An 18896-nucleotide genomic window follows, 5' to 3' on the forward strand; every position below is an offset into this window, starting at 1 on the left:
TTTTATCTTCCATTTATGGTGCATTTCCCAGCCCTCTTTTTCACAAGCTGAGCTGCACATTGCTTCTATAGCGAAGGAGAGTGCTTGCCTGCCAGCCTGGTGATGTCACCATGAACACAAAGCACAGTTTGTGATTAGCAGCGGTTGGTTACTTTGTTGCCGTTGGAGGGATCATTTATTACCACGGCGGGGACAGAATTCCCCCTGGAACTTCCGCCAGGTTACCAATCAGACTAGATTGCTCTAAATAGCTCCCCCATGTACAAACATACTTGATTAAATGTCAGCGCGCATTACAAGTGGTGAGAGGAATGCCAAAGAGCGAGCCAGGCCAGCGATTTATCACCAAATAATGTTGTGGACACAGTTGATTTTATTGACTTGCCAAACTGCACTCAGCTCACTGCTAGGATTTGATAGCCTAGTATCCATGTAGGACATGTAACTAACACCCACTCACCCAGAGAACGTGGTACCACACAGAGGTGCCGCCGAAGTCTATGTGGAAGTCAGTGTAGCTGTTCTTAACCCCCATGAGGCAGTACTTCTGGACAAAGGGCTTGGGGAAGAAGGAGTCATCTGGCCAGTAGTTCTCCACCCAGGACATGTTCTGAGCTACGTCAGGTACCACCACCTGATCTGCCATCCTGGGGGGGGAGAGAGTGAGCGGTAAGAGGGGTATGGCTACTTAAGAGGGTCAAAATCACAGTAAAAAGTGCTGAAATGTACTAAATCATGATATCATTGATAATAAGTAGTTTGATCACTTTTGTCATGAGCTGTACATAATGTATTGTTGAATGTTTGTGTTCATTCTCGTTTTTCTCTTGTGAATCATGAAGAACTTGACAGCAGTCTGTGGATGCTCTTGATTTCTGTTTGCATGTCTTGTAAATAGCATTAATTTAAAATAGATCCATTTGAATGGAGAGAGAGTCAGCAATGGATTATTAGAAGTAGGACCAAATTACAGCTTACCTGGTATCAGAGAACTCCAGGCTGATAACGTTGAGCACCTTGGGCCGATGAGGCCTGTAGTAATACTTAATAAACTCTTTCAGCTTCATCTTGCTGTCTGCTTGCCTGGCCACGTCGATGACGTCAATGACTTTGTCACCGCCTGTGGACGACAAGAGAATGATGACCAAGCCGTCATATAGTGGAGCAGACAGCAAAACGTGGTATCAGTCTGCCCATGGAATCATCATCATTTTGTGTCTACAGTTGCACCATTCAGCCAGATATACTACATCTGGTTAAGAGAAAGGATCATTCCTACTGAAGTGACAGACAACAGGGATAGACATTTTAAATGGGAGTCAGTGGGCGAGGGGATCTGAACTCTGAAGCTCTCTGGCATTTCCATGTCTCTTTACAACTCCTAAGGGAGAGACTGGCACAGCCAATACACCATAGGAGTGGATGGAGTGGGGGGCGGGGGGTGAGGGCCAGACAATCTGTCCAGTCCATATGAGTCCCAGAGGTGGAGACTGTCTTTAATGGGTGTGAGGGTAAAAATCCACCAGCACTCACACAGCTGGGAGGCAGTAAATCAAACGACACAGTGAAAGCCGGGGAGAGAGAGGGCCGGAAACGGGGGCCTGTCGGCAGTGTGGGGACAGGACAGCTGGTGCTTGTGTGATCCTCCCACCACCAACCCACACACCCCTAATGTTCCCCAACCCCCTACACATCACACACGGCTCCAGCTGGCCAGCGTCTGATGACAGTGAACAGCTGGAGTTAGGGTAGCTAGCCAAACAGAGAGAGCAGAACAGAGAGTGTTCAGTCTACCAGCCAACAAGCCCAAAACAGACCATAGTAAATACTCCACACTACACCTTTATATTGGCTGGTAGCACATGGTCAAACTATTCCTGTGTTTTAAGCAATGCACCGATACCTGGCATTCACTCCAGCTAGACCCTGTAGGGTGCTTCCAGACACCAACCTTTCACATGATATTTAGACTGAAAACTTCACCTACCCCCAACGAGGAGGAACAACATTAAGTACTGGGAGGTGACAAATGCCAGGAGGTTTATCCTAAGCTGGCCGACCATAGTCTAGGCTTGGGTAACCCCAGGAGACAGCAGGTTCCAGGCCTGTCCCCCATTGTGTCCCAACTGTAAGGAGGTAGGTAACCTGATCCTGCTTGTGTTCTGTCTCCACCCAGTCACAACACCTGTGCTGCTTCTCATCAGAGCAGCTTAATGCTCAACGGAGCATAGCAGAGGGTGGAATATGAACTTCCATGATAAAACACAAGCGGCGTTGGGTTGCGTTGGGCGTCCAGTCGGTCCAGATAGCTGTGGGTTAGTAATGGGCTTGTAATAGGAGCCTTGTGGTACCAGGACTTTCTATTCTATAGAGAGCAGAGGTGGTCATGTTGGGGGCTGAGGAAGACCTGCCCTCCCCTCCCCTCCTGTAGGGCTTATTCAGCTATTGGGAGATGATTGATAAAGGGGCTAAATACCCTCTGAACCTGGCACCTGTTTGTTTGACGGACAGATGGCGTCCGCTCAACGTTAGGCGCTCATTATCTGACAGGGAATGCATTCATTAGCTTTTAATTATATTCTATTTCAAAGCAATAGGTGTAGGTAACATATGTCCTATCAAATGGGCATCCCGTGCAGTGGATGGGTTGGTAATCAGTCTTAGCTGTGCTACATGCTAAATGTAGCACAGCTACATTTACTACACCACTTATTTACTTAGACTCTGAGGATGTTTGCAAATAGACAGAGAAAATCTAGCCCAGGGTGCTTGAGCATGCCCCGCCACACACACACAAACAGTACACACACACAGGACACTCTCTCTATGTCCTTACCGACAACTTGCTCCACATCTTTGACAGAGAAGGATGGTTGAGGCAGCCTGAGTCCCAGTCCCTCTATGTTGGACACAGCGATGGGGTACTGCCAGCCGTGGCTTTCCAGGTACCTCTGGGTCACCTGCTCCCCAGGCATCCACTGCAGGATCTCATCCCCACTGCAACACACACACACAGAGACAATGGTTAGTGGCTAATTCCTGTTGATATGTTCAACTCTATGTAAATACCCAATGAGAGAAATTAAGAACATAATACATGTTAAGTATTGTGACTAAAACAAAGATCACAGTCTTGTTCATAGAAACACGACTGCTGAGGAAACGTGCGTTTGCTGTGCAGGTGTGAGAGTGGGTCTAGCTTGGCATCAGAGTCCTTGGTGGTAGGTGTTCTGGGCTCCTACCTGGCAAAAGTCCTGTTCTGGAGCTCCATGACAAACACAGAGGTGCCAGCCTGCACTGGCTTGGCGCCATCGTCCTGCTCGGTGTAGTCATGCCTGTGCCAGTTGTTGCGCTTTTTCACTGCAAGAGGAGAAATGCAGAACATCAGACTCACAGAAAGCCACAGCCTTCACTGGCCATGAAAACGATCACTAGTGACAGACCTGAGACAAATTATTACTGTATTCAATTTTCTTCCCTTAAACCAACGGAGGCTTGTGAATTATGGATAATAGTCATTAGTCTTGATAATATATTTTCTCCGTTCCTCCCCTAGCAGAGGCCAAGGTGAGGGCTAGGACCAATTTAAGTCGAAGGATTACAGCCCCATTCAATTAGCCTGTTAATGTCTGGCCCCGGGCTCTGAGGTCAGGCTCCTAAATCAGACTGGAGACTGACGCTCTCCTGGGGACAGTCCATCAGCCATGGAGGGGGAGAAAGTGGGAGGGATGGAGAAAGGGAGGGAGAGAGAGACCGACTGAGGAAGAGAAGACAGAGAAGAGAGGGAGAGAGAGACCGACTGAGGAAGAGAAGACAGAGAAGAGAGGGAGAGAGAGACCGACTGAGGAAGAGAAGACAGAGGAGGGAGAGAGAGACCGACTGAGGAAGAGAAGACAGAGAAGAGAGGGAGAGAGAGACCGACTGAGGAAGAGAAGACAGAGAAGAGAGGGAGAGAGAGACCGACTGAGGAAGAGAAGACAGAGAAGAGAGGGAGAGAGAGACCGACTGAGGAAGAGAAGACAGAGAAGAGAGAGAGAGACCGACTGAGGAAGAGAAGACAGAGAAAAGAGAGAGAGAGAGACCGACTGAGGAAGAGAAGACAGAGAAAAGAGAGGGAGACCGACTGAGAAAGAGAAGACAGAGAAAAGAGAGAGGGAGACCGACTGAGGAAGAGAAGAGAGACAAAAGAGAGAGGGAGACCGACTGAGGAAGAGAAGACAGAGAAGAAAGAGAGAGGGAGACCGACTGAGGAAGAGAAGACAGAGAAAAGAGAGAGGGAGACCGACTGAGGAAGAGAAGACAGAGAAAAGAGAGAGGGAGACCGACTGAGGAAGAGAAGACAGAGAAAAGAGAGAGGGAGACCGACTGAGGAAGAGAAGACAGAGAAAAGAGAGAGGGAGACCGACTGAGGAAGAGAAGACAGAGAAAAGAGAGAGGGAGACCGACTGAGGAAGAGAAGACAGAGAAAAAGAGAGAGGGAGACCGACTGAGGAAGAGAAGACAGAGAAAAGAGAGAGAGACCGACTGAGGAAGAGACCGACTGAGGAAGAGAAGACAGAAAGGAGAGGGAGACCGACTGAGGAAGAGAAGACAGAAAAGAGAGAGGGAGACCGACTGAGGAAGAGAAGACAGAGAAAAGAGAGGGAGACCGACTGAGGAAGAGAAGACAGAGAAAAGAGAGGGAGACCGACTGAGGAAGAGAAGACAGAGAAAAGAGAGGGAGACCGACTGAGGAAGAGAAGACAGAGAAAAGAGAGGGAGACCGACTGAGGAAGAGAAGACAGAGAAAAGAGAGAGAGACCGACTGAGGAAGAGAAGACAGAGAAAAGAGAGGGAGACCGACTGAGGAAGAGAAGACAGAAAAGAGAGGGAGACCGACTGAGGAAGAGAAGACAGAGAAAAGAGAGGGAGACCGACTGAGGAAGAGAAGACAGAGAAAAGAGAGGGAGACCGACTGAGGAAAAGAGAAGACTGAGGAAGAGAAGACAGAGAAAAGAGAGGGAGACCGACTGAGGAAGAGAAGACAGAGAAAAGAGGGAGGAGAGACCGACTGAGGAAGAGAAGACAGAGAAAAGAGAGGGAGACCGACTGAGGAAGAGAAGACAGAGAGGAAAGAAGAGAGGAGAGAGAGACCGACTGAGGAAGAGAAGACAGAGAAAGAGAGAGGGAGACCGACTGAGGAAGAGAGACCGACAGAGACCGAAGAGAGAGGGAGACCGACTGAGGAAGAGAAGACAGAGAAAAGAGAGGGAGACCGACTGAGGAAGAGAAGACAGAGAAAAGAGAGGGAGACCGACTGAGGAAGAGAAGACAGAGAAAAGAGAGGGAGACCGACTGAGGAAGAGAAGACAGAGAAAAGAGAGGGAGACCGACTGAGGAAGAGAAGACAGAGAAAAGAGAGGGAGACCGACTGAGGAAGAGAAGACAGAGAAAAGAGAGGGAGAGAGAGACCGACTGAGGAAGAGAAGACAGAGAAAAGAGAGGGAGAGAGAGACCGACTGAGGAAGAGAACCGACTGAGGAAGAGAAGAGAAAAGAGAGGGAGAGAGAGACCGACTGAGGAAGAGAAGACAGAGAAAAGAGAGGGAGAGAGAGACCGACTGAGGAAGAGAAGACAGAGAAAAGAGAGGGAGAGAGAGACCGACTGAGGAAGAGAAGACAGAGAAAAGAGAGGGAGACCGACTGAGGAAGAGAAGACAGAGAAAAGAGAGGGAGACCGACTGAGGAAGAGAAGACAGAGAAAAGAGAGGGAGACCGACTGAGGAAGAGAGACCGACAGAGAAAAGAGAGGGAGACCGACTGAGGAAGAGAAGACAGAAAAGAGAGGGAGACCGACTGAGGAAGAGAAGACAGAGAAAAGAGAGGGAGACCGACTGAGGAAGAGAAGACAGAGAAAAGAGAGGGAGACCGACTGAGGAAGAGAAGACAGAGAAAAGAGAGAGAGACCGACTGAGGAAGAGAAGACAGAGAAAAGAGAGGGAGACCGACTGAGGAAGAGAAGACAGAGAAAAGAGAGAGAGACCGACTGAGGAAGAGAAGACAGAGAAAAGAGAGAGAGACCGACTGAGGAAGAGAAGACAGAGAAAAGAGAGGGAGACCGACTGAGGAAGAGAAAGAGAAAAGAGAGGGAGACCGACTGAGGAAGAGAAGACAGAGAAAAGAGAGAGACCGACTGGAGACCGACTGAGGAAGAGAAGACCGACTGAGAGAGAAGACAGAGAGGGAGACCGACTGAGGAAGAGAAGACAGAGAAAGAGAGGGAGACCGACTGAGGAAGAGAAGACAGAGAAAAGAAGACAGGAGAGAGAGACCGACTGAGGAAGAGAAGACAGAGAAAAGAGAGGGAGAGAGAGACCGACTGAGGAAGAGAAGACAGAGAAAAGAAAGAGAGACCGACTGAGGAAGAGAAGAGAGAGAGACCGACTGAGGAAGAGAAGACTGAGGAAGAGAAGACAGAGAAAAGAGAGGGAGACCGACTGAGGAAGAGAAGACAGAGAGAGAGGGAGACCGACTGAGGAAGAGAAGAGGAAGAGAAGACAGAGAGAAAGAGAGAGAGAGACCGACTGAGGAAGAGAAGACAGAGAAAAGAGAGGGAGACCGACTGAGGAAGAGAAGAGGAAGAGGGAGACCGACAGAGAAAAGAGAGGGAGACCGACTGAGGAAGAGAAGACAGAGAAAAGAGAGGGAGACCGACTGAGGAAGAGAAGACAGAGAAAAGAGAGGGAGACCGACTGAGGAAGAGAAGACAGAGAAAAGAGAGGGAGACCGACTGAGAGACTGAGGAGAAGACAGAGAAAAGAGAGGGAGAGAGAGACCGACTGAGGAAGAGAAGACAGAGAAAAGAGAGGGAGAGAGAGACCGACTGAGGAAGAGAAGACAGAGAAAAGAGAGGGAGAGAGAGACCGACTGAGGAAGAGAAGACAGAGAAAAGAGAGGGAGAGAGAGACCGACTGAGGAAGAGAAGACAGAGAAAAGAGAGGGAGAGAGAGACCGACTGAGGAAGAGAAGAGGAAGAGAAGACAGAGAGAGAGAGACCGACTGAGGAAGAGAAGACAGAGAAAAGAGAGAGAGAGAGACCGACTGAGGAAGAGAAGACAGAGAAAAGAGAGGAGAGACCGACTGAGGAGAGAAGACTGAGGAAGAGAAGACAGAGAAAAGAGAGAGAGAGAGACCGACTGAGGAAGAGAAGACAGAGAAAAAGAGAGGGAGACCGACTGAGGAAGAGAAGACAGAGACAAAGAGAGGGAGACCGACTGAGGAAGAGAAGACAGAGACTGAGGAAGAGAAGACAGAGAGAGAGAGACCGACTGAGGAAGAGAAGACAGAGAAAAGAGAGGGAGAGAGAGACCGACTGAGGAAGAGAAGACAGAGAAGAAAGAGAGGGAGAGAGAGACCGACTGAGGAAGAGAAGACAGAGAAAAGAGAGGGAGACCGACTGAGGAAGAGAAGACAGAGAAAAGAGAGGGAGACCGACTGAGGAAGAGAAGACAGAGAAGAAGAGAAAAGAGAGGGAGAGAGAGACCGACTGAGGAAGAGAAGACAGAGAAAAGAGAGGGAGAGAGAGACCGACTGAGGAAGAGAAGACAGAGAGAAAGAGAGAAGACAGAGAGAGAGAGACCGACTGAGGAAGAGAAGACAGAGAAAAGAGAGGGAGACCGACTGAGGAAGAGAAGACAGAGAAAAGAGAGAGGAGACCGACTGAGGAAGAGAAGACAGAGAAAAGAGAGAGGGAGACCGACTGAGGAAGAGAAGACAGAGAAAAGAGAGGGAGACCGACTGAGGACCGACTGAGAAGAGAAGACAGAGAAAAGAGAGAGGGAGAGAAAAGAGAGGGAGACCGACTGAGGAAGAGAGGAGAGAGGGAGACCGACTGAGGAAGAGAAAGAGAAAAGAGAGGGAGACCGACTGAGGAAGAGAAAGAGAAAAGAGAGGGAGACCGACTGAGGAAGAGAAGACAGAGTAAAGAGAGGGAGAGAGAGACCGACTGAGGAAGAGAAGACAGAGAAAAGAGAGGGAGAGAGAGACCGACTGAGGAAGAGAAGACAGAGAAAAGAGATGGAGAGAGACCGGCTGAGGAAGAGAAGACAGAGAAAAGACAGAACGGACAGACAAAGAGACACACAAAAACAGACTGGAATACTGACTCAAGGAGGGTCCGTGTTGGGGTTCACAGTTAGGACAGTGGTAAACGTCAATGTCCACCGCATGGTGCTCCTCCACCTGGACACAGCTGTGGGGAGACAGGAGACATCACTGTCAGTATAAAGAGACAGACAGAACCATGATAGCCTGGTCCCAATATGTGGTATCACATTGACCATAGCGGTTGGCAAGTCAGTACAAACAAATCTGGGACCAGGCTGGCGCCATGGTGTTTCCAATAAATCAACAGGACAGGAGACTGTTCTCTCCGGGATCATAACACCAGAGAAGATGTTGTGGAAACAGGCTCTCTCTCTCACTGATATCCCCATCCATGGTTCCAGGGCCCATGCTCTGGACAGCTTGAGGGATTGTGAGAGGGATTGAGAGGGTGTTGTACACAAGGGAGTCAGTCCACTGCATGAAATAATTGACTTTGTCTGGGGGGGGGGGCGACCCCTACTTACATGATTTAAAGCCTTTGGGAAAAGGGGTCACATACAAGTTTCTCTCACTGGATCATCCTTTGGGCCAGACTTGAGACTTACGAGAGACAGAAAAGATATCATGTTTTTTCTAAACTGACAGCCTGTTCTGACACTCTGTGTGGCTGTGGATAGTGATTTATAGGAGGAGCAGAGAGGCAATAGAGAGGTTGAGGTAAACACAGATCCAGAAACACTACAGAGTGGTGATGTATAGGAGGAGCAGGGAGAGGTTGAGGTAAACACAGATCCAGACTACAGAGTGGTGATGTATAGGAGGAGCAGGGAGAGGTTGAGGTAAACACAGATCCAGAAACACTACAGAGTGGTGATGTATTGGAGGAACAGGGAGAGGTTGAGGTAAACACAGATCCAGAAACACTACAGAGTGGTGATGTATAGGAGGAGCAGGGAGAGGTTGAGGTAAACACAGATCCAGAAACACTACAGAGTGGTGATGTATTGGAGGAACAGGGAGAGGTTGAGGTAAACACAGAGCCAGACTACAGAGTGGTGATGTATAGGAGGAGCAGGGAGAGGTTGAAGTAAACACAGATCCAGAAACACTACAGAGTGGTGATGTATTGGAGGAACAGGGAGGGGTTGAGGTAAACACAGAGCCAGACTACAGAGTAGTGTATGTGGGAGACAACCTTTTGGTCCCTCATTTTTTAAAGGAGGTACGAAGTCAAGCAACCTTAAAGTTGGGAGGCGATCGGTTTCATTTGTCTGGAAGACAGGGGTGTTAGGGCAAGGAATTAGTTAGTTAGGGCAAGGAGTTTTTCCCTAGGCCCAACAATAACCTCTAGACCATTCTGGGCCAGATCTTTCCTATTGGCTATTTACAGACTGGGAATCACAACCATGCGTTTGTCTCAGTATCTCACTGAACTGCGACAGTGTTGACGTCACTCAAACCCCTACACCACCAAACCTCCGACTGCCCCACAACAGCCAAACCACAGGCAGCAACACACACAATCCTCTTGTGCATACCAATGCTTTGTTCCATAAGAGAACGCTGAATAACACACAGAATCCTGTGAATAGGCTTTGAGTGTTGCCATTATGCGTGGATGCCCACTGATGCATGGAGAAGGGGAGAAAAACAGCAGGCAACATTTTGGTGTCACTGGGGTATGGGAGGAATCTAAGACAGCACTTTAAAGAGCTTCTTCTCAAGTAAACAAAAAGATAGCCGATTTAAGCTAAACTTTAGTTTCAGCTGACAAGAGCATAAAGAGAAATGTGGACTAATATATTTTGCTGCTCTGACATGGAAGATTACGTAGCAGAAAACACAAAGTTCCTATTTCTTCATAGCGACAATCTGTTTCATTGTGAAAATACAAACAAACGGAGTTTCCCTAGTAGCTAGTTTAAGTGGCTTGAGAGTTCATAAAGATGGCAACAACTTAGTGAATCTCAAGCAATTCCACCTTCTTCCTGCTCTGCAGTCTTCCTCTCATTCAAATCTCCCTGCTCTGTGACTGGTCTTCAGTGGGTACATTTAAATGAGTTCCTGCTCTCTGATGTTGGGAGTGAAAAAGTGGAATTCCTTTCAGTGTGAAAACAGAAAACACTGGGGGACTTGCTTAGGGCGGTAAATTAAAGCCATTAAAGTTCCAGCTCCCTCCCTCAGGTTCCTGGAGTTAGCCTGGGGGCTAGGAGCTGTGTGAAGAGCCTGGGGGCTAGGAGCTGTGTGAAGAGCCTGGGGGCTAGGAGCTGTGTGAAGAGCCTGGGGGCTAGGAGCTGTGTGAAGAGCCTGGGGGCTAGGAGCTGTGTGAAGATGTAGTAAAGGTTTCAATAGCAGAAAATACGACTATTTTCACAGAGGGCCTGTCTAGGAGTGGACACAGTTCTTACCAGCCACCATCAGCGTTGATCAGAGTGGAAATTGTAAAGGGAATCAAAGGCCAGCAGGAAGCGGCGTCACACCTGAACTTTCTCTGGTGGTGCATTGCTGCTGGTTAAGTCTCATTAGCAATGGTGTTGTTGTTCAGCAGCTCACACTCTCACTAACTGCAGAGCCAGCCTGGAGCCGTAACAGGTTGGGACTGGGAGTAATAACCGAGGTAAGCAAGAGAACCTTGCCTGATTTTAGGTAGGAATAAGACTTAAAAATGTATAATACATTTTTTTGGGGGGTACTTTATACCCCTTTTTCTCCCTAATTTTGTGGTATCCAATTGGTAGTTACAGTCTTGTCCCATCGCTGCAATTCCTGTACGGACTCAGGAGAGGTGAAGGTCGAGAGCCAAACACAACCCCGCCAAGCCGCACTGCTTCTAGACACACTGCTCGCTTAACCCGGAAGCCAGTCGCACCAATGTGTCGGAGGAAACACCGTCCAACTGGCGACAGTGTCAGCGTGCATGTTCCCGGCCAGCCACAGGAGTCGCTAGAGCGCGATGGGACAAGGACTAGCTGGCCCGGCCAAACCCTCCCCTAACCTGGACAATTGTGTCATGGGTCTCTCAGTACGGGGCCAGCTGCAACACAGCCCGGGATTGAACCCGGATCTAGCACTGCGATGCAGTGCCTTAGACCGCTGCAACACTCGGTAGGCCGCTAACTGTTTTTCCTGGTCAAGTAAAGTCATCGGAAAAAACTCAGGGCCCCATTTATAGAAGATCCAATGCTATAAACACCTTCAGTGTCCCAACCCTACAGAGTGACCTCAACAGTCCACCTCCACTCACTTCCTACGTCAGCAGCCAAGACAGAGTACAATGCAGCACTGGGCTGGAATCTGGTCTCCTGAGGTTGCTCAGTGGCCTTGCTGGGGAGACTAGAATGAGTCACAGTGCCAATTATGTCACCCCGGGCCTGACATGAATTCTCCTGCCTCTCTGTCAGGGTGGGACATGCTAGAGCGAGCGCGACAGAGTGAGCGTGTGGCTGAGGGATTGAGGCGAGCCAAGTTGACCTCCAACACCTCCTCCTCTGCCTGGTCATCATGTGTAACACCAGCGCAGCGCGGGCCGGCACGGGGGGAAGCAGGGCACTGTGCCACCAGACTGATGCTGTTTCTTCCCTTGCGCAATCATGACAGGTTGGGTGAGTCACTTGGAAACTGGAGGGCTGGGGAGTGTTGATGATGATGATGATGCAACTTGTGAAGCTAGTTATCCTTGACTCCTCGAACTCAAATCAATCTCACTCTTTCAAAACTACTGAGGCTGCCCCATCGAAGACAACAAAACTATAAATCTGACTTCATTTAAGAGCTGTGTGGAAGACAAAACTTTGGTATTTAGTGTATAGTAATAAATCAAGTGACATCAGCCCTGGGGGAAATAAAGCCCAATATGATATGGGTATGTGTTTGTCTTTCACTGTCTCACCACTCTCCCAGAAACAATGCCAATGGTGAGCAGACACCAGCATAGCAGCATGAGGTCAAACCAAAGAGAAAGATTGAGGACTCATCTTTTTATCTGTGCCATTAAAGCATCTGTAACAGCATGGGCAGCACCAGAGGCTATTTTCTTCTTCATTGGCTGATTGCTCCCAACTCATAGGAATCCATACCCAGTTGACTACTTTAAAATTGTGGAAGCCCTCAATGGCAAAGTCCATGCTAAAATGCGTTATATCATGATGAGTTCTCCATCCATGGGTCAAACATCCTGTCCTGAATCAGGAGAGCTGTCAACTCTCCTACCGCCATCAGCTCCTATCCCTCTACATCCTCTGTTGTGGAGCTGCCTGCCTTCCTGTGTGACTGGGGTTATTCATTAGTCTATGTACTGTGAGGGGTTCATTGTGTCTCAATGATCAACCGAGACACACAAAGGGTTGTAGGCGGGCTCAGCCATTGCTTTAAGCACTTAATAACCCCCCTGCATAGGGCTCCAACCCGCCTACATTAGAGAACTGGCAGATAGCTAATGGGGGAGAGGATGGGAGATGGGGAGGGCAGTTAAACACACCTGCTTGGGTTCATTTAGACCCAAAGGGCACCTGACTCCTGCCTTTCCAAAGACTAAATGGGCATAAAATCAGACAATTTGAACCCTCACGGAGAAAAGGAAAGGATACCCATCATATCAATGGGGTACAATGCACTGATGAAGGGCCTTCGTACACAACAACCTCTCTCCGCCATTAACCCACATCACTAAGCTTCTACAGACAGCTTAGGGTAGAAGGACTTCTCTGTTGGCAGCTGGAAAACAAAAGAGGATTGCTGCTTTGTTGTTTATGGGGCATTGCAGTCTCCCGGGGAGGGAGTGGAACAACTTCATTGTTTATGGTGCAGGTTGCATTGCCTTGAGGTTCTCATGTTGAACTGAGTAGTTTCTTCTAAGGCGGTGGGGGACAGGGTTTGTGTCTTCTCACACATGCTCTCAACATAGGCCTACGTCTTTTAGTGAGCCTCATACACATGGGCCATACACAGTCTTTGCCTCTCCCACTAGATCTGTCAACACATGATTACACTGCCTGACAAACTGGATTGGTCCTTAGTGCAGCAGAGCTTACTCTAATATTCAAGCATGATACAGTTGAAGTCGGAAGTTTACATACTCTGTTTTTCACAATTCCTGACATTTAATCCTAGTAAAAATTCCCTGTCTTAGGTCAATTAGGATCACCACTTTATTTTAAGAATGTGAAATGTCAGAATAATAGTACAGAGAATGATTTATTTCAGCTTTTATTTCTTTCATCACATTCCCAGTGGGTCAGAAGTTTACATATACTCAATTAGTATTGGGTGGCATTGCCTTTAAATTGTTTATCTCGGTTCAAACGTTTCAGGTAGCCTTCCACAAGCTTGCCACAATAAGTTGGGTGAATTTTGGCCCATTCCTCCTGACAGAGCTGGTGTAACTGAGTCAGGTTTGTAGGCCTCCTTGCTCACACATGCTTTTTCAGTTCTGCCCACACATTTTCTTTGGGATTGAGGTCAGGGCTTTGTGATGGCCACTCCAATACCTTGGTCATTATGGCCATTAGTGCCTGTTTGCTTGACATGATGGGGAAATCAAAAGAAATCAGCCAAGACCTCATAAAAAAATTAGATACCTCCACAAGTCTGGTTCATCCTTGGGAGCAATTTCCAAATGCCTGAATGTACCACGTTCATCTATACAAACAATAGTATGCAAGTATAAACACCATGGGACCACACAGCCGCCATACCGCTCAGGAAGGAGACACGTTCTGTCTCCTAGAGATGAACATACATTGGTGCGAAAAGTGCAAATCAATCCCAGAACAACTACTAAAGACCTTGTGAAGATGCTGGAGGAAACAGGTACAAAGTATCTATATCCACAGTAAAAACGAGTCCTATATTGCCATAACCTGAAAGGCCCCTCAGCAAGGAAGAAGCCACTGCTCCAAAACCACCATAAAAAAGAGACTACAGTTTGCAACTGCACATGGAGGCAAAGAACGTACTTTTTGGAGAAATGTCCTCTGGTCTGATGAAACAAAAATAGAACTGTTTGGCCATAATGTCCATCGTTACATTTGGAGGAAAAAGGGGGAAGTTTGCAAGCCAAAGAACACCATCCCAACCGTGAAGCACAGGGGTGGCAGCATCATGTTGTGGGGGTGCTTTGCTGCAGGACGGACTGGTGCACTTCACAAAATAGATGGCATCATGAGGGAGGAAAATTATGTGGATACATTGAAGCAACATGTCAAGACATCAGTCAGGAAGTTAAAGCTTGGTTGAAAATGGGTCTTCCGCCACCCGGGTGGCGCAGTGGTCTGCATCGCAGTGCTAGCTGTGCCACCAGAGACTCTGGGTTCGCGCCCAGGCTCTGTAGCAGCCTGCCGCGACCGGCAGGTCCGTGGGGCGACGCACAATTGGCCTAGCGTCGTCCGGGTTAGGGAGGGTTGGCCGGTAGGGATATCCTTGTCTAATCGCGCACTAGCGACTCATGTGGCGGGCCGACTCCTGTGGCGCATTGCACGCTAAACAGGTCGCCAGGTGCACAGGGTTTCCTCCAACACATTGGTGCGGCTGGCTTCCGGGTTGGATGCGCGCTGTGTTAAGAAGCAGTGCGGCTTGGTTGGGTTGCGTATCGGAGGACGCATGACTTTCAACCTTCGTCTCTCCCGAGCCCGTACGGGAGTTGTTGCGATGAGACAAGATAGTAACTACTAACAATTGGATACCACGAAATTGGGGAGAAAAAGGGGTAAAATTCAAACAAAAAAAAAGATGAAGAAAATGGGTCTTCCAAATAGACAATGAGCCCAAGCAGACTTCCAAAGTTGTGGCAAAATGGCTTAAGGACAACAAAGTCACGGTATTGGAGTGGCCATCACAAAGCCCTGACCTCAATCCCATAGAAAATGTGTGGACAGAACTGAAAAACCGTGTGCGAGCAAGGAGGCCAAATGGGCCAAAATTCACCCACCTTATTGTGGCAAGCTTGTGGAAAGCTACCCAAAACATTTGAAAAACAGTTAAACAATATAAAGGCAATGCTACCAAATACTAACTAAAGTGTAATGTAAACTTCTAACCCACTTGGAATGTGATAAAATATAAAAGCTGAAATAAATAACTCTATTTTTCTGACATTTCACATTCTTAAAATAAAGTGGTGATCCTAACTGACCAGAGACAGGGATTTTTTACTTGGATTATATGTCAGGAATTGTGAAAAACTGAGTTTAAATGTAGTTGGCTAAGGTGTATGTAAACTTCTGACTTCAACTGTTCATCCACAGCTACACCTCCAATTGACTCAGGCTAATTTACATAATTTATCAGAAGCTTCTAAAGCCATGATATCATTTTCTGGAATTTTCCAAGATGTTTAAAGACAGTCAACTTAGTGTATGTAACCTTCTGACCCACTAGAATTGTGATACAGTGAATTATAAGTGAAATAATCTGTCTAAACAATTGTTGGAAAAATTACTTGCACAAAGTAGATGTCCTAACCGACTTTCCAAAACTATAGTTTGTTAACAGGACATTTGTGGAGTGGTTGAAAAACAAGTTTTAAATGACTCCAACCTAAGTGTATGTAAACTTCCGACTTCAACTGTATGTAGGCAAAGTAGGTGTCATCGTCATTAGCGGACCAACTAATATCCTGTGACTCTAAACGACTGAAAATCAATACATGATGCTGTTGAACTCCTAATCAGCATTGATCAATCTGAGAGTAATGTCATTGGCATACCCCAGAGACAAAGACCCCACAGAGTCCCACTAATGAATGTAAACATGACACTAACCATCATCTGAGGTCTGAGTCACACACACTAAAAACACAAGCCCTCCCACAAATTCAAATTCTCTCACAACATGGAGGAGGAGGACAGGGGGAGAGCATCCATCTCTCTTCAGCCTTTTCCCCTGGCTGAGAGTGTAGGACATAATGATGGATGGTACATTGAAGTTGCCTCTGTGGAGCTACCATCAATCATTCCCCTGTGTCCCATCCAGTCTCTGCTGTCTCACCACTACCACACACTCTACCAGAACCAGACATGAACTGGGAGTCACACCCACGCAGCGTGGAGAGAGACGCAGGTCTGTGGGCTGCAACGTGAGCCACTGACGCCATACAGGGTTTGTTGTCGTTCGTAATGCAATGTCTCAGCAGTGTGCCATCTCCATAGTCTCAGCAGAAGCATCCGCAGCACAGGCCAGCTCAGTGGATGTGAGGCTCTTTTACTGCACAGGCCCTATGCACATGCCTGTAGTGTAGTGTGTTAGGCCATTAGGAAACTAGCAGGGCACTATTTCTGTCTTCTCCCCCTTCCTGGTCCATAGTCTACACCTTATAAACAACACAGAGCACTCTGGTTGGCTCCTCTGCCTAGTTCCGTTTGGGAGCCGTAAGCCATACTTGTGTATACGAGTATCCAGGGTTCAGTCACTGGTGAGAGAAAGCAGATTCCCTCCTGGCCAGGCAGCTAGTCACAACCCCGGCTCACACTTGTGGAAGTATGGTGGTGTGCCGACAAGCGGGCACCAGGATTCCGGTGCAGGCATGGCAGCTTCTCTGCTTTCCACTACGTTTGCATACCATTCACAGCCAGAGGCATGCCACTTCCTTCTGGCGAGCCTGATGGGAAAGATTGGTAGAGAAGCCCCTGGTTTTGGGCAGAGCAGTGTGTACATGTGTTATTAGTCAATGGGGAAGCTCCAAAGTTTGTTCCTCTTCTTTTGGCACATGACACAGACTGAGTTCCCTGGCTCAGGCATCCCATCATTCTGGGCGTTGCGTTCTTGGCAGTCTACAGAGTGTAGTTACGCAATAGCTTTGTAATATCCACACAAGCCAAACTGTTATTGTATTCATATTAGTTGTCTTTAATTTTCTCCTCAATACTCCTTTCTTCCACTAGGGGTATAACACGTGCCTATTTTCGGTGAGAGGGGGGATTTAAATACCCAACCTCGAGCTGTCAATCAAAAGCTCAAAAACAATCATATTTTCTCATCTTAGGTTTTTGGCCACTAAATAGTTAGGGATAAAAATAAACAAGGTCAAATGAGGACACTCACTCAAATAGTAGGATTTGTGTAGTTACCCTTAAAAATGTTGATCATGCAAGAGGTCACTTGGCTAGTGGAGGTCACTTGGATAGTGAAGTGATGCCACCAAGAATGTGCCAGAGATTGATGTTACATTTAAATCCAATTCACAAAAGCACGTGGCCTAAATAGGAAAGTCTATTAGGATCAGGTCAGGTTGTCACATGCACGAACATAGTCTGATTAATCAGGCTGTAATACACAATTATTGTATATTAGAGGCTGATTAAGCAGACTAGCATTAACCCAACTCAATAGTAAAGGATGACAAGCTGGATTAAAATCAGAACCCACGCCCACGGCAACTTTGTTCTCAACTCAATTGGATAGGCTAAGCCTATAGGCTTCTTTCAACAGACCAAATGTTTAAAGGGCTGGCTTTGATCACCGTGATTGACAGCTCGTCACACACAAGCTTAGCTGGCAAGCTAACGGTAGCAAACTAGTAACGTTAGGCTAATTTCTTTTGACAAACTGCTTTCGGCTAAGATAACATTTAAACCTCCAACACACACGATTAATAGCCCAATAAGTAGAGTAAAATACTAACTCCCAATATGTATAATAGAAATAAAACACACTGGCTCGGTTTACTATTTTGTAAAGTTTAGCTAGCTCGAGGTGCCAAGTGTGAGAGACCCGGTTACACACAAATAGCAGTCACAACTGCAAGACAATCCTCGCTTACTCCCAAGCACCTGCTGTTCGTTTATTCGGTTAAATCGATTGCATGTGTCAAGGAAGGTGTAATCTCCATACCTGCCATGAAACCAGTCGTTACAGAGGTCGCATTCGATCATGAACCGGCTCACATCATAAGACTGCCGGCAGACACAGTACAGCGGGGCCGCCGCCATCTTCCTACTGTCCCCAAACAACGCAGGAATAAAGTGGGGCGGGGATTTGGTTGGGTACGCGGAAAGAGTCGAGGGGAAACCCGATCATATGCGAAAGAAAGCATGGGAAAGCCATTGGGGCAAGCCTATCTCTGACGTCAATTTCCAAATGATTTATTTCCATCTAGTTACTCAGTGTAATAGCAAATACCTATACTTATAACATTGTGAATGATGTAAATAGTTTTTATTTTATTTAACTCGACAGTAATCGTTGACCTATAAACAACACTGATATGATGCAAACTGACACAACTTGGTCAAAGTGCCCAAGGCTGCACTCAGCAGGAAAAGCACTGCCATTGGTTTGGACTCATATGGCCTGGTTCAGAATACAGGAAGCGTGAGCAACACAACAAAATGCTCTCCCTGCCTGGTATTTCTCACCGTGCGTTTGTGACGTGCTTTACGTGCTTTGTGCGTAGGGAATAGCAATAGGACTGCCGACCCGTTTGATCTGTGTGAGCTGACAGTGCCCATCCCCCCATAAACCCATCTGTGCAGCTCTGCATAGTCAAGTAGGCTTAATGCATGCAAGGCATGCGGCACCGTGACTGCACCTATGGAAACATGCAGTCATTTGCTGACTTTGGCATGTGCCTGATACTGTATTTATACTAGATAACCATTTATGAAGCCATCCTAAGGAGAGACAATGATGCTATTTAGAAGTCGATATTTCATAAACATGCCAATAATTGTCGGATTTTAACGTGTAAGTGTAACTGAGGTTGAATGTTTAAATTGTCTTGCTACAGCTTGATTTGAGGGTGTTGCATGGTGCTTAGGTCAAAGCCCATCAGTCATGATGGTGTGTATATGGCCTGGGGCATTCCCTGAGGTTTCATGA

The 18896-nt window shown here is 47.4% G+C and overlaps 1 protein-coding gene across 1 annotated transcript in view; it reads right to left on the reverse strand.

The window, feature by feature from the left end:
* Positions 1-18016, reverse strand: part of LOC139393265 (lysine-specific demethylase 7B-like) — a 26798-nt gene extending 8782 nt beyond the window's left edge. Inside the window, exons 1-6 of the mRNA XM_071141766.1 lie at positions 17910-18016; positions 8144-8229; positions 3243-3360; positions 2837-2997; positions 979-1120; positions 461-647 (exon numbers count right to left, since the gene is read on the reverse strand). Of these exons, the coding sequence (XP_070997867.1) occupies positions 461-647; positions 979-1120; positions 2837-2997; positions 3243-3360; positions 8144-8229; positions 17910-18007 (792 nt within the window). The 5' untranslated portion in view covers positions 18008-18016. The remainder of the gene's footprint in view (positions 1-460; positions 648-978; positions 1121-2836; positions 2998-3242; positions 3361-8143; positions 8230-17909) is intronic.
* Positions 18017-18896: the final 880 nt, after the last annotated feature.

Source organism: Oncorhynchus clarkii, chromosome 33 (genome assembly GCF_045791955.1).
Source record: "Oncorhynchus clarkii lewisi isolate Uvic-CL-2024 chromosome 33, UVic_Ocla_1.0, whole genome shotgun sequence".
In the NCBI taxonomy this organism is placed as follows: Eukaryota; Metazoa; Chordata; class Actinopteri; order Salmoniformes; family Salmonidae; genus Oncorhynchus; species Oncorhynchus clarkii.